At 29.7% G+C, this 13,807-nt stretch overlaps 2 protein-coding genes across 2 annotated transcripts; one reads left to right on the top strand and one right to left on the bottom strand.

Moving 5' to 3' along the window:
- Nucleotides 1-2,485: 2,485 nt before the first annotated feature.
- On the bottom strand, nt 2,486-5,102 carry HELRODRAFT_155947 (hypothetical protein; the record flags this gene model as incomplete). The annotated part of the gene is made up of 4 exons (XM_009024773.1): nt 2,486-2,674; nt 2,738-2,869; nt 2,940-3,287; nt 4,863-5,102. The coding sequence occupies 4 exons, from the start codon at nt 5,100-5,102 to the stop codon at nt 2,486-2,488; spliced, it is 909 nt and encodes a 302-aa protein (XP_009023021.1).
- A 3,677-nt stretch (nt 5,103-8,779) lies between these two features.
- HELRODRAFT_120308 (hypothetical protein) lies at nt 8,780-13,140 on the top strand (the record flags this gene model as incomplete). The annotated part of the gene is made up of 7 exons (XM_009024772.1): nt 8,780-9,303; nt 9,720-9,834; nt 10,296-10,417; nt 10,731-10,950; nt 11,880-11,997; nt 12,574-12,981; nt 13,082-13,140. Coding segments are annotated over 7 exons (1,566 nt in total), but the record flags the coding sequence as incomplete, so codon positions are not given.
- Nucleotides 13,141-13,807: the final 667 nt, after the last annotated feature.

Here is a 13,807-nt window from a genome sequence, read left to right as displayed (position 1 = left end):
ATTAACGCCAAACATTTGTTAAAATTTATAGAATATTGTAAAATATATATATATATATATATATATATATATATAAGCAGTAAGCACGGCAGCACGACAATATACTTAGAACACCTGAATACCTTGAATAGTTAGAAGAGCACGACTAGCACTAGCACAGTGGTTGTAATCGGTGGGTGTATGTATTGGCGCAAGTACTGATGCTGCTCATGACAAATTCGTACCTGAAAAATATTTGGCAAGTTTATGACTTGAAAAGCAAATGTGTTATTTTTATATCAACATTATTTTTAAATGTTCAGTATAATTAAATACAGACCGGGGATGTAACGTCACAATTTTCGTGTATTGTGCATTATATTAGTCACTTAATAAAACATATAAAACTGATTATTCATCGTTGCCACAATTCTGACACATGTAATAATCACTGCCATCTGTAAACACCTAGTATTACCAATTGCTGCATTTGAGGCATTAAATCCCATCTTCATCAAACTTAGCACTGCATACAAAAGATTATATTTTCTTTTTTGCTTTGATTTGTTTTATTTTTCTAAATACCTGGTTTTGTCTTTTTTGTTGTCAGGTTTAATTGCTTTGAAACAGTAGCTTGCTTGTTTTTTTTTTATTTCGGGTTGGCTGCAAAAATTTGTAGATTTAGAGTTGTTAGTAGTGAAATGACTCCATTTGACATTCTCTGTTTATACATGCGATGCAGCATTGTGAAACATAAACTGCATTGGTAGCAACATAACGGATTTTACTTCCATTTCATTGAAGGCTTTCACTGCCGAAACTAAAACATCTGGACCTGAGCGAATCTGGTCGGCTTGTTAATAAAATTTAATTTCACACGTTAGGCATACCTGAATCAAAAAAGACAATAAATGATGTTGAGTCATCAACTAACAGTATATGTGAATATAAAACTATTTCTTTCAGTAGCTATTACTTTTGTTAATTTGTCAAGAGACGCCAACTGACAAACCGAGATTTTGTACAAATGTTTTCAACAAATAAACCTGTCTTGTCAAACTCTTTTAAAAAATTATTTCAAAATGTACAAAACACGCTTTAATTTTTTAAAGTTATAGTTTAAAATAAAAACAATTATTAATTAAAGTTTATTAAAAAGTATAAAAAGTATTAGGGGTCTCGTGGCCGAGTGGTTAGGGTGTCCGTCTATTACTCCCACGACCCGGGTTCGAATCTTGCAGTTTCTGCAGGTTTATCCGGGTAGCCGAACCTTGGCCAACCCAGCCGTCCATCCTTCCGAGGTCAGTAAATGGAGAGACGACGTAAGTTGTCGCATGTTGGCCGGCGAGATGGCTCAGTGGTTCAAATGCTCGCTGAGTCAAACATCTCAAAGGCTATCATATACTTAGCGTATATGATGCGGTGCTTGCGCGTGCACATAAATACATGTGTAAATCTTGTGAAAAGAATAAATGAATAAATGTGGCGAAGATGGCTGCTTCGGAACATGATAAAGATATATAGATAATATATATATATATGTATATATATATATGTATATATATATATATATGTATATATATATATATATGCAACATCATTGTAAGTGGTTCTGCATATGTCAGAGCTGCAATAATAAAGACTAAAAAAAATTGTTAAAACTTACCAACTATGCGAAAAAAACAAGCTTTTGAACTGTTATAATAACGGCGGAAGTTATTTATTAAAATTTAAAAAATCAAATTTTACCTAGAAATCTTTTGTGCATACGATCATTGACGATATTTTTTACTTACAAAGATATCGAACTTGAAATATTCAACCCGTGTAACGGACATCACCTGTCTCGCTATGTTAATTGATGCCTACAGTCAAGTTACGATTGAAATAAGTTATAATTGAAATTATAAAAGCTCCAATTTATCTCAAAGTCTTCCGAATAAAAAAAATTAACACAACAATTTTATTATAGCTATGTAATGAATTGCTGCTATCCCCATTAATTAACCACAGTTTTTACTCAAAAGTAGCTTCACAAACGATACGCATAACCGATAAATATTTTGATTCATTTGTAAATGAATAAAAATTTGATTTTTGTAAGCAATGTCAGACAAAAGTTTATGTTCTTTTCTGAACTAACTGCCTACCTACGTGGAATATCGAAAGTAAAGATTGAGACAGTTAAAAGTGGTGTTGCTTATTGAAGCTTTGAAAAAAAGAGCCTGTTGGATTGACCGTCAGTCAGTTGTATAGATGATACATTGTAGCCAGACACCGATTGCCAGAGCAATGCGCGACATCTTCGCCAAAAGAGCTATTTCGCAAAACTAATTTCAAGGATGATGCTTAGTATGGAAAATATTTAATAACTATATAATCAAATAAAAACGATGTTTAGATGTTATTTATCTTACTATGCAATTATAACATTAACAATAAACGATGTTTAGATGTTATTTATCTTACTATGCAATTATAACATTAACAATTTTGTTTTTTTGTTTTAATAAAACTTTTGAATTTTCAAAGAAAAATCTAGAATATTATATCCCTGTGTTGTTCTGCTTAGTGAAATTACGTCTATGTTTTTTCCAACATAATCAAGAATATTATCTTCGTTGACACCACCGCTAGCTTCTATTAATATGTTTTGAAATTTGTTCTTTATAATGCTCGCCGTTTTGTGGAGAGCCTACAAAATGGAAAATAATAAAATAGAAATTAACAAAAGTGTTGAAACAAGTTTCAAATAAACCTCTAATTCGAAGTTATCAAGCATTATAATATCACATCTGGCTTCTGCAGCTTCTAATGCTTCTTCAAGAGATCTACATTCCACTTCGATTTTGCTATTGAAACCACCAACTGAACGTGCGTCTTTGATAACCTATAGCAAATAAAAATTTTGTTTAACAAATTTTATGTTAACAAATGAACTAAATAATCATCAAAGTTACATTGGTAATGCTTCCAGCTGACCAAATATGGTTGTCTTTCAACATGATCATTGACGAAAGGTCATACCTATGCGTTGATATGCCGCCGACCAACAATGCGTATTTTTCAACTAATCGAAATCCAGGAGTTGTTTTTCTGGTCCCCGCTATTTCTCCATGCCAGGGCATTCCAGTTTCTGGTACAATATGTTGCTTAACAACATCATTCAATTTTTTGGCATATGTGGCCACTCCACTTGATCGAGCGAGGCAGTTGAGAGCTACTCTTTCACCAAGCAATACATTTCTTACTTTGCCAGTCACTGTAGCGACTTTTACAACTGGCTTCAGCAATGAGCCTTCACTTATCTGTCAAACATAAACAACTCATCAGAAATATACTAAAACATAAAAGATTACCTAATAACATATTGTCTAAAATTTTGAATTAGTTTATCTGATTGGGACTTTTGAAAATCATATGTTTTCGATATTTTAAATAGTGAAATATTCATCTAGATTTGATGAGATATTTTGAGCGCTGTGAAATTTGAATGCGCGAAACGGTTTGTTCATAGTTTTTCAGGTAAGACTGCACAACAATATCGTAAATTTAATAAAAAAAACTTGCATTCTAAAAACCAACGACAACACAAGCAAAAAATAATTTGAATGCATAAAGTTTTTGAAATCTTCATCAGTTTCACTATTTCTAAAACAAGATTGTGCAGCTGCAGAAATATAATTGAGGATGCAAACGAAAGTTTTTTTAACATTTATCTTAGGCTGAATATTCTTCTGGACTCGGTAGTCTATAAACGAAGTTGGCACTTATTTCAATCCCTTCATTAAAAATTTCAACCTCAACAAATGTGACAAACAGGTTCATAAACGAGCGACAAAATTAACGCATCAGAAATGTTTATAACAGACACCTTTTAAATTGAGCCCGGTCACCCCAACTTATTATTGGTAGACCAGCTTGTCGCTATCGGCTATATATTGAATTGAAGAATTATAAGTGCTTATACCGAGTTATCTTCGGAAAAGCTATGTTGATCCTTGTTGAAAAAATGATTCCTCAATATTTCCATGTATATATTTCTGGTTAAATTGTTCTATATTATTTATTTATTTATTATATATGTCATTTAGTATTACGATAGGAAATATTGAAAAATTGAACCAGATACTGATTAAAGCTGAAAATGCAGTGATATTTCTTAACAATTGTATCTACGAATTATATATATATAAATTGGATTAAGATTGTCAGAAATGCAATTATTGATAAAAATCACAGCATGTTCCGCAATTAAGACTGTCAGAAATGCAATTATTGCGGAACATGCTGTAATTTTCATCAATAATTGTATATAGATATATATATTGATGAAAACCACAGCATGTTTGGCGTTAGTTAACTTCCAATTTAACTTTTCGATTTTTCTAACGATTGATCGAATATTACTTTAAAGTTTAGATCGAAATCGAAAAGTTAAATTGGAAGTTAACTGACGCCGAACATGTTGTGATTTTTATCAATAAATGGTTTTCTAACCATCTTAATCCAAGATATATATATATATATATATATTTGTGTAAATTTACGCAAATCTCTACGACCAATATATATAAATATATATTTGATATATATATATATGATATATATGTATGTATATATATAAGAAGCTATAAGAGTCGAGAGTAGCAGCCCTGCGCGCATTGATCTTAGAAGAACTAAATAACTATGAATCGTTTAAAAACTTAAAAGTAAAATGAAATAAATAGTAAAATATGTATTGTATGAATGGGCCATCAAAGGATATCACCTGATTACAAAATCAGGCTCAAACTTGTAGTAGTGCCACACGATCACAACATATAATAATGTATTACAAATTTACATCAATAAAATCACGGCAAGATGATTTGATTACTGACGTGCCAATCGACGGAACAATCCAAAGAACGGAAAACCTCTTCAAAAAATGGAGAACCAGCTAATATTCCTTCACATTTTCCTAACAAATAAGCTTTTTCTATTTTCTCACCAACTACAAAACCTCCATAGTCAAAGTTAGATGTGTCTTCCTCTAACCAATAATTTACCAGTTTTCTTAATTTTGTAGGATGTAACAAATGGGCAAATTTCAACGGCTGTCTAGAATCTCCTACATCCATGTTCAGTTCTCTACTACAGTAAACAAAATAAAACTCAAATAGGAACGAATAGCTAAGCCGTGCTTATTCAACGCACATGATGGATCCGCACTTTGGACCTAACACAAGGTACGTTGATGGCAGATGCACATAAGAAAGTTCGCGCTAAAAAGTTTTCATTAAATATATAGAAAGCCAAAAGTAAACAAAATTTATTCATTTATAGTGATATTATATTTATTTATAAATATAGTTTGGAACGAGGCTTTCTTTGATGCATATATCGTTAAATTTATATGCCCATTCTGCATTTAATAGTTTTTTAAAGACAACTTCAACACGACGTAAATTTTTATACTCGTATTTATTTAATGTCATAATTTAATTAATGTTGTAAGTGTCAACTGACAGCGCTGTTTTGGCTATTTAGCCATCGTCGGAGCTGGATTTAATATTTTAAGATGAAATTAAATTGAGATTATTAAAATAATATTAAAGTAAATATTGAAATTATATTGGGTTTTAACAATGGTGTTAAACAATTTAAAAAGATTTAAAAAACATATGAAACGTACCTTTAAAACTTTAAAATTTATATAATTTATATTTATATAAATATAGGTTGAATTAAGATATATGTATAAATGTCCTGAAAGGATAATGCACGAAAAAGAAGTAATAGTATTCTAGGTTTTTGTAAAAATATAATTTTTTAATCCATAAAATCAAAATTTCTCTTAACTTTTTCCAAAACATTCAGATTTTCTATCTTTTACATTTGTATCAATGCCTATATATATATATATATATATATATTTACAATATTCTATAAATTCTACCGAATGTTTGGCGTTAATATGTTTGTAGTTTGTTTTTTCGATTTTTCTCACTAAAGTTTTTTGGTGAACGTTTGTTTTTTCGATTTTTCTCACTAAAGTTTTTTGGTGAACGTTTAGTTTATTAAAATTCAAAATAAACTACAACATATATACCAACATATATATATATATATATATATATATATATATATATATATATATATATATATATATATATATATATATATATTAACTCAGAGCTCGCAAGAGTTTACTTATGGATGGTAAATAATAAACTGCAAATTAATTTATCAAAAAATTTATCAACAAATTAGTCTTTCTAGGTGTTACAATCTCAAGCAACCTAAGTTGAAAAGAGCACACAATTAGCATATTTTTTTATACATATTTCAATTTTTCTTATTTTAAATTTAATTTAATTTTGAGACAGACACAAAGCTGTTCAACTCAAGAAGACACGAGAGCCTGTTGCGGTACAAGAGAGCCTGTTGCACTATTAGCATATCAAAGTATCTAAAAACCTAGGAATAATCTACAGACTAAAATATCTCTTACCGAAATGTGTTTTACTTAATTTATATTATTTTCTTATTTATCCTTATTTCACTTATTATATTGTAGTTTGGGGTCGTTATACATTAAGTCTCATATTATTATCTTAGATGGATGTTTATACTTATTTATTCATATATATCATGATCTGAAAAAATGTGATCATATTTCAGATTATTTATCGTTGTCTAATTTGTTGTCTATTCCTAAACTGTACGTACTCAGATTATTATTATTCTTGTTTAATGTTATAGTTAAGAAGAAATTTGTTATGTTTAATTCATATTTAATTAAATCTTCTGAATATTGCAAAAGAACAACTCGGCACACTCCATTATACAATTGTACTGTCCCTCGTACTGTTTTATTTTCATCTTCAGTTTTTCTTTTTTGGTTTAAAACTGTGGCCAAAACTACCGTGTTTAGTTTTACAATTATCTAACTATGGCTTATTTAAAAAATCGATTTTTGACTTAATTAAGAACAACTATTTTTACAGGATATGATTTAATTATTTCAATTATTTAAGTTAATTTATAAGGAAAAACTTATAATATAAATTCATTTGTTTTGTTTACCTTGATAAATTTTGATGATCATTTTAGTTCTAAGTAATTTCTGCTCATTTTTGGTTTAATTTAACTTGTTTTCATTGGCTGGCTATAGGATTTTATTTTCATTTATGTTGTTATTCTCATGTAGGTAGGTATGTTTTTATTTGGTTTGGGTGGCCGTACAAGCTCGTTTGAGCTTCTATGTCTCCATGCTTTTTGCTGAATAAATTGAATTGAATATATACATACATATATATATATATATATATATATATATATATATAATAATACACTATATATATATATATATAATATAATATACATATATACATATAATACTACTGACGTTTGATGCTGGCATTAACATCGGCATCCATCTCTGGTTGTCTACCGCTTAGAATTCCATAGATATATGCAATGATTAATAAAATTTTTAAAAGTCTTTTGTGTGCGCTTCATCTTTGTTGATTATTATCGTTGTCGGGGCCGAGCGATTGTCCTACTGACAAATGTACTAACTTAGAACTAATCTAATCGTATTAAGCATTAAATTGTACAGTAAAAAATTTGAATAGCCACTTCTTGTTACTCACATTTATTCAGGATTATTATTTCTGTGTCGTTTTGACTTTTTTTTGGAGGAAAGCAGTTTTTTAGTTAGTTACATTTTATAAATTTGAAAATAAGATTATCATTATTATTTCATTAAAATAAAATTAAAATTGAATTAGAAAATACTGACATACACATAATGCTAACCTAACTCTAGATTAGAGATTGCATCAGTAGTACATCTAGTAAGTATTAAGTAATATAGAATATTGTCAATAATATTGCTGAGCATAAAAGTCTCAAAAAATCGAAATTTAATTGATTTTTTTAGTTCTACTACTACTACTACTACTTAATCTTAACTTCTACTTCCTTATAAATATAAACTTTTAAACTTTACTAACTATTTTTTATTAAAATTAAATCATATTCAAGTTAAAGTTATTTTTATTCATAACTTTGGGCCATGAATCATGGCTTTCTTCAGCACAAAAAAACATTATACAAGATTAAATTTACTTCCGTTTATGAGAAGAATTTTGACAACAAAATGAAAAATTGCTTTTATTTATATTTTATTTTACTATATATTTTATATTAACTGACTTGCTTACCTTACTAAACTCAAGATTAGAACGTCATAAGAATATGTTTTAAATAACAGCCTTGTTTGTTATTTTATATTATTTTATTTTATGACTTATTTATATTCAGAGCCATGTCATTTAGAAATAAAAGTTGGATGATGGATTCTCAAATGAATGGCTTTGAAGATTGGGTAAATGGCAATAAGAATATTTTTAATAACAAAAATGGTGAAATGTCTCGAACAGAATTCCAAAATAATAGCTTGCCAGCTGGAGATGATTACTTACAAACATCAGTTACGAATTCTCGACGGTCATCTAGGTCTAGAAAACATGTTGATTATGATGTTCTTGCATCTCACACACACAGAAAGAAACGTAAGAAAGGACAGAGCAGCTCTGATGAATCTGAATCATGTGGCATGACATTACAAATGGACTTTTCAGGTTGCGAGGATGATGACTCCAACAAATCAATTATGAAATCAGATAATGAAGTGGAGAATGATATGGCATGTGAAACAGAGGAGGACGCTTCCTACACATCTCACAAAATTATTCATCAAAAAAAACCGTTCAGAGTTAAATATTTTGACGTTCATAATGTCCCTGAATTGAATATACCTAAGTCATCAAGTGATTTAATACTTGCGGATGAATATGTAATGCAAGCCTTGGGAATTTATGAAGTTTTGAGGCGTTTCAGTAGACAACTGAGACTATCTCACTTTAGATTTGAGGATTTGTGCTCTGCTCTAACTTGTTCATATAATTCGCCTTTAATTGTAGAAATTCATGTTTGTCTGATGAAATGTCTCTTAAAAGCTGATGATAATTCGAACATGATGTTTGGTCCTCAGGACACAAAGGATAGTGTTAATATCTTTTTAATGAGCTTAGACCATCTGACTTGGTATGAAATTGTTAGTGCTTATTTGAATAGTGGTTATAAGGATGAATTTGAAAATGTTTGCAACGTGATCTGCAAGAAATCATTTTACACTTCAATTACAATATCTGAGCGACTGTCAATTTTACAATGCCTTACTGATTTGTTCTTAAGAACTAATGCAGCTCGCTTGGAGATTATAAGAGAAGGAATGTTTCAACATGAAGATCAGTGTCGATCCTGTCACAAGTAATTTTTGTGTGTTTTATGTGTTTTTGGGTATGTTGTATAGTTTATGAAATTGAAATTTGAAACATCAAACAAGATTTTGTATAATTAATTTGTTGTAATTTGATAAAATATTTAGTTGTAATTATTTAATTGTTCTGCAAAAATACAAAATTCGTGGCTTAATTAACATGGTCTGCAGAAAAGAATACTATTGACATTTTTTATTGAATATAAGATAAATTTAGCAATATGTTAAATTGTACATTTTCAATCATTGAGCATTGAATGACAAGATTAGTCTGCTCAGTTTCCATCATATGATGTGTTTTGAATCATCTTTATAAATTTTAATGATTTTTACTTTAACAACTGTATTACTAGATTTTTAATGAAGATATCTAAATATGCCAGCTATATTTTATAAAATTGAAAAGGTTGGGAGATTTGATTTGTTGCGAACTGTGTCCCTCCGTGTACCACCTGGAATGTGTTGGATTGACGGAAGTGCCCGAAGGAGATTGGATCTGTTCCCTTTGCACGCAGTCACATGTTAGTCGACACTTTTCCTATATCTTTTACTTTTTATTCACTTCATTTTTTCATGGTATTTTCCATTTTTACCTGCTTCAAATTATCTTTTGTTATAAGTTTTTTTTTATTTTACGACATATTCTCTAATGTATATTTTTATCATTTGTGTCTTGGACTTTAAAATATTGAATTGATAAATGATAGTTGTTCTTTATTGTCATTTTCATTTATTTTTTCCATGGTAAGTAAGTAACTTCTATTCTCAGGAACTTTGGAAATGTTGAAACATTCCTATCGATTGAAACTTTTACGACTGTCTCTTGAAGATCAAAAACATTTTAATATAGATGAAAAAATGGATATGTCTATTGCTTGCCATTCAAATGTTTTTTTGTTCACAATGAGTTATAAAAAAAATGTTGATAACTTAGCTTGAATCAGTAGAGAATTATATGCTTTTGTTGAAATAAAACCACTAGGTGAAAGGAGTGAGTGACTGCTTAGGTGATATGGAGGTGGAAGGCATGCTATCGAGGCACGAACCACTGGGTTATGATAGGCATCTCAGAAGATACTGGTTCCTCTCAAGAAGAATATTTGTGTTAGTTTTTAAGTTAAAGAATATTATTACTTCTCATTCTCAAAATTATCTTTCAAAACGTTTGTTAAATTTCTTACCAAAGCATATTTAAACCACTGGATTGGATTATTTAGATAAAATAACATTTAAATTGTTTTTAAATTCTTAAAAACTTTTTTACAGGGTTTTCAATTTTTATATTATGAAAATTTTCAAAATTTGCTATGCATCTAAGTTATGTTTAATGGTCAACGTTCTTTACAATATAGTATTTTATTGTATTTTATTGTATTGTATTGTATCATCGTTCTTTAATTGAATGACAACATTATAGGGAGTCAGAAGATGGAAATGCCGTGCACTACTACAGCACTCCTCAGCAGTTTGAAGAATTGTATCTTTCACTGGATGCTGATCATTATGAAAATGATCTCGTTGCTGTTTTGTATGAGCTAAAAGATGAAATCAAGAGGCAGATGGATCTAACAATTGAACTGACCAAGCAATTTCAAAATTCAAAAAAATCTACTTTTGATATTCTTTATGGTTGGTTGGTTGATTGATTGGTTGGTTGGTTGGTTGATTGATTGATTGATTAGTTGGTTGGTTGATTGATTGATTGATTGATTGATTGATTGGTTGGTTGGTTGGTTGGTTGGTTGGTTGGTTGGTTGATTGATTGATTGATTGATTGATACAAAATTTTATAATTATGAAGTGTAATGTATTGTTTTATTAAATTAATAATTGCAGATTTGGGAAAAAATACTCAGCTAGAGATTGGAGAAGCGGATGGAGTAAAAATGGAAGTTAGTTACAAATATCATAATTTATTGTAATCACAATTTCGTGTAACCATTACTTCATGTAGTAAAATTTTCATGTAAATATTATGATTTCAAGTAATTGTAATTTTTAGTGTAAATATTGAGAGATTGTACAGCGTGTAAAAAATTACTACAACAAAAAATTAAGAAATATATGAGATGTATAGAAAATTGTAAAATAGCATGTGGATTGTTAAAAGTAAATTATCAAAATCTAAAATAAATATATATTGGCATTAGAAAAGATGAATAATTAAAAAAACAAAAGTTGTAAAATATGAAAAGCGAAATTAATAGCAAAGGCTAAATATCTGTGATTCTTTAATTATTTTTGAATGATTCTCAATGTTCTTCATATTTCCAAGTGTTGTAAATATGCTTATCTTATTTTCACCAAAGGCAGTACTAACTTTTAGTGCCTCCTAACATTGCACCTAGCAACTTAATCTTAAATTATGACATTAAGAAAATTTCAACTAGCATAAACTATGAACACATAACTGCAAAAATGTTATTGTAATTTACTTAGAAAATGTATCAAATTATATTTAAAATAATGGTATGTTCAGAAATTTAGTAAAAAATATAGTACAAAAATAAGATAAATATGATGTGGCTGCCCTGACAAATGTGTATGATTTATGATTTGCTAACAGAATGAAAAAGAGAAATATGAAAATGCTAGAAAAAAAGTAAAGCTTTGCAATGGTGATGACAACAGAGAGAGCAGTGCATTGGTCAAGTCTGAAAAATTTTACTCACAGACTCCTGGAGGTAAGCTTTTTTAAAATATAGGTAATCTTCAACAAACTATTGTCCAGTTTAGTTTTGTAATAGGTTAAATGATTGATTTGTAATGCTTCTTTTGTGATGAAAACTGACTTTTTATTTTTTTTCTAAAATTTTGTCATGTAGGTAAATTATTTTTTTTTTTGGTAAAATTCAGCTTAATTATATATTGGAAAAATTTAGGAGAGTTAAATTATTTTAATGTTTTTAATATATGTTTGAAAATGTTTTAAAATATGTTGCATTTCACTCTAATCTTCATAAAATTTTACAGAAAGTCAGAAAATGCTGACTCGATTGAAATCAGGCACACTGACACCAAAACAGTTTAAAGATCACCACCTCCTCATCTCTTTGCCAAGTAATTTCAAACATCAATTCAAAATGGATGAAGCTCTTCTCAATACTGCAGCTGTCACAAAGGAGGGAGTGATGAAAATGAAGATTAATTCATCTTTATCCTATGAAGATTTTTCTGGAGATTCCCTTCTATTCAAATTAGGTTATTATTGTTAAATTATTTTTTTGAAATATGCAACCCAACAAAGATTTTTCAATTAGAATTCATTGTTTTCACTTTAACAGGACACGAAGGCACTTTTTTAAAGTATGAAAATGTATATTCTACTAATGCTTGTGCTTTAAATAGACAACAGCATTTTGAAGAGAAAGAAAAGAAACGCCATCTTTCTTACAAATTCAACATTCCAATGCACGGTGATTTTCGATGGGGTGGTTCATCGTTTGGCAGTCTAGCATCAATCATCAGCACATACAAAACTACTCTTTTACTGCTGGAAAGTCACATACCCACTTGTCTGTTGCATCCACGTTGGCAAACTTTCAGACCTGAATGGCTAAATTTAGTTGCCACCGCTTCGACGTCTAGTCAGTTAGCACATATTTTAGCAGTTCTGCAGGTATCTATTAAGCCGGTGTTGTTCAACCACATGTGGCATGAGATGTTGGGTAGATTGTTCTTTCACTTTCTTCTTTAATTTAATTTATATTAATTTTCATTGATCCTTTTTTATAATATTTGTTCATATTTATACATCCTTGCCACTAGGTCACACAAGTTTGAAAAGAATAAGCACAACAGAGTTTGAAGAGAATAAGAAAAAAGAGTGCAAGAAATTAAAGCAGGATGAGGAAGATGTTTGTCGTAACTCCACGGTCAGATATTCACTGGGAGTCAAACATCAGGTCCATTGTTAATAATGCGTCTCATTTTGTTTATCATTTCTGTCTTTCTCCTTTTTGATCAGATTTGATTTGAGTCATGATTTCAAATTGGGTGTTTAAATATTGAATGTCATTTGTCATTGAATGTCTCAAGAATAATTTATTCTCACTACTGACAATTTCGATGTAACATAAATGTTTGACACACCAACCGGTCAGTGGTTAACGGTTTTTTGAATAGTTGAATTCATCTTTTATGTTACATGAATATTGAATATATAAGTACAAAATAATTTTTTGTAATGAAAATCATTGAGAATTTTTGCCTCCTGAACAGCTGTGGAAAACTCGTGGTGAAGAATATAGAGTGCTAGGTGTGGGCGGTTGGTATTGGGTGAGTGAGACGAGAAGTAGCAAGTTCCTACCAGCAAGTTGTTTTGGTCTTCGAAGGATTGCTGGAAAGTTGAGAGCACTGCTGAAGAGGAACAGCAAATCATTTCATTCATCTGCAAACTCTCTAGCTTCACAAGGTTGTTTCTAAACTTCTTTTATGTTGTTCATCGATGTAATTTCTATCCTAATATTTTTCCAGGTCGTTCAAGCCGACATT

The sequence above is a fragment of the Helobdella robusta genome, assembly GCF_000326865.2.
Source record: "Helobdella robusta unplaced genomic scaffold HELROscaffold_4, whole genome shotgun sequence".
In the NCBI taxonomy this organism is placed as follows: Eukaryota; Metazoa; Annelida; class Clitellata; order Rhynchobdellida; family Glossiphoniidae; genus Helobdella; species Helobdella robusta.
This window is presented reverse-complemented; position numbering and strand designations above follow the sequence as displayed.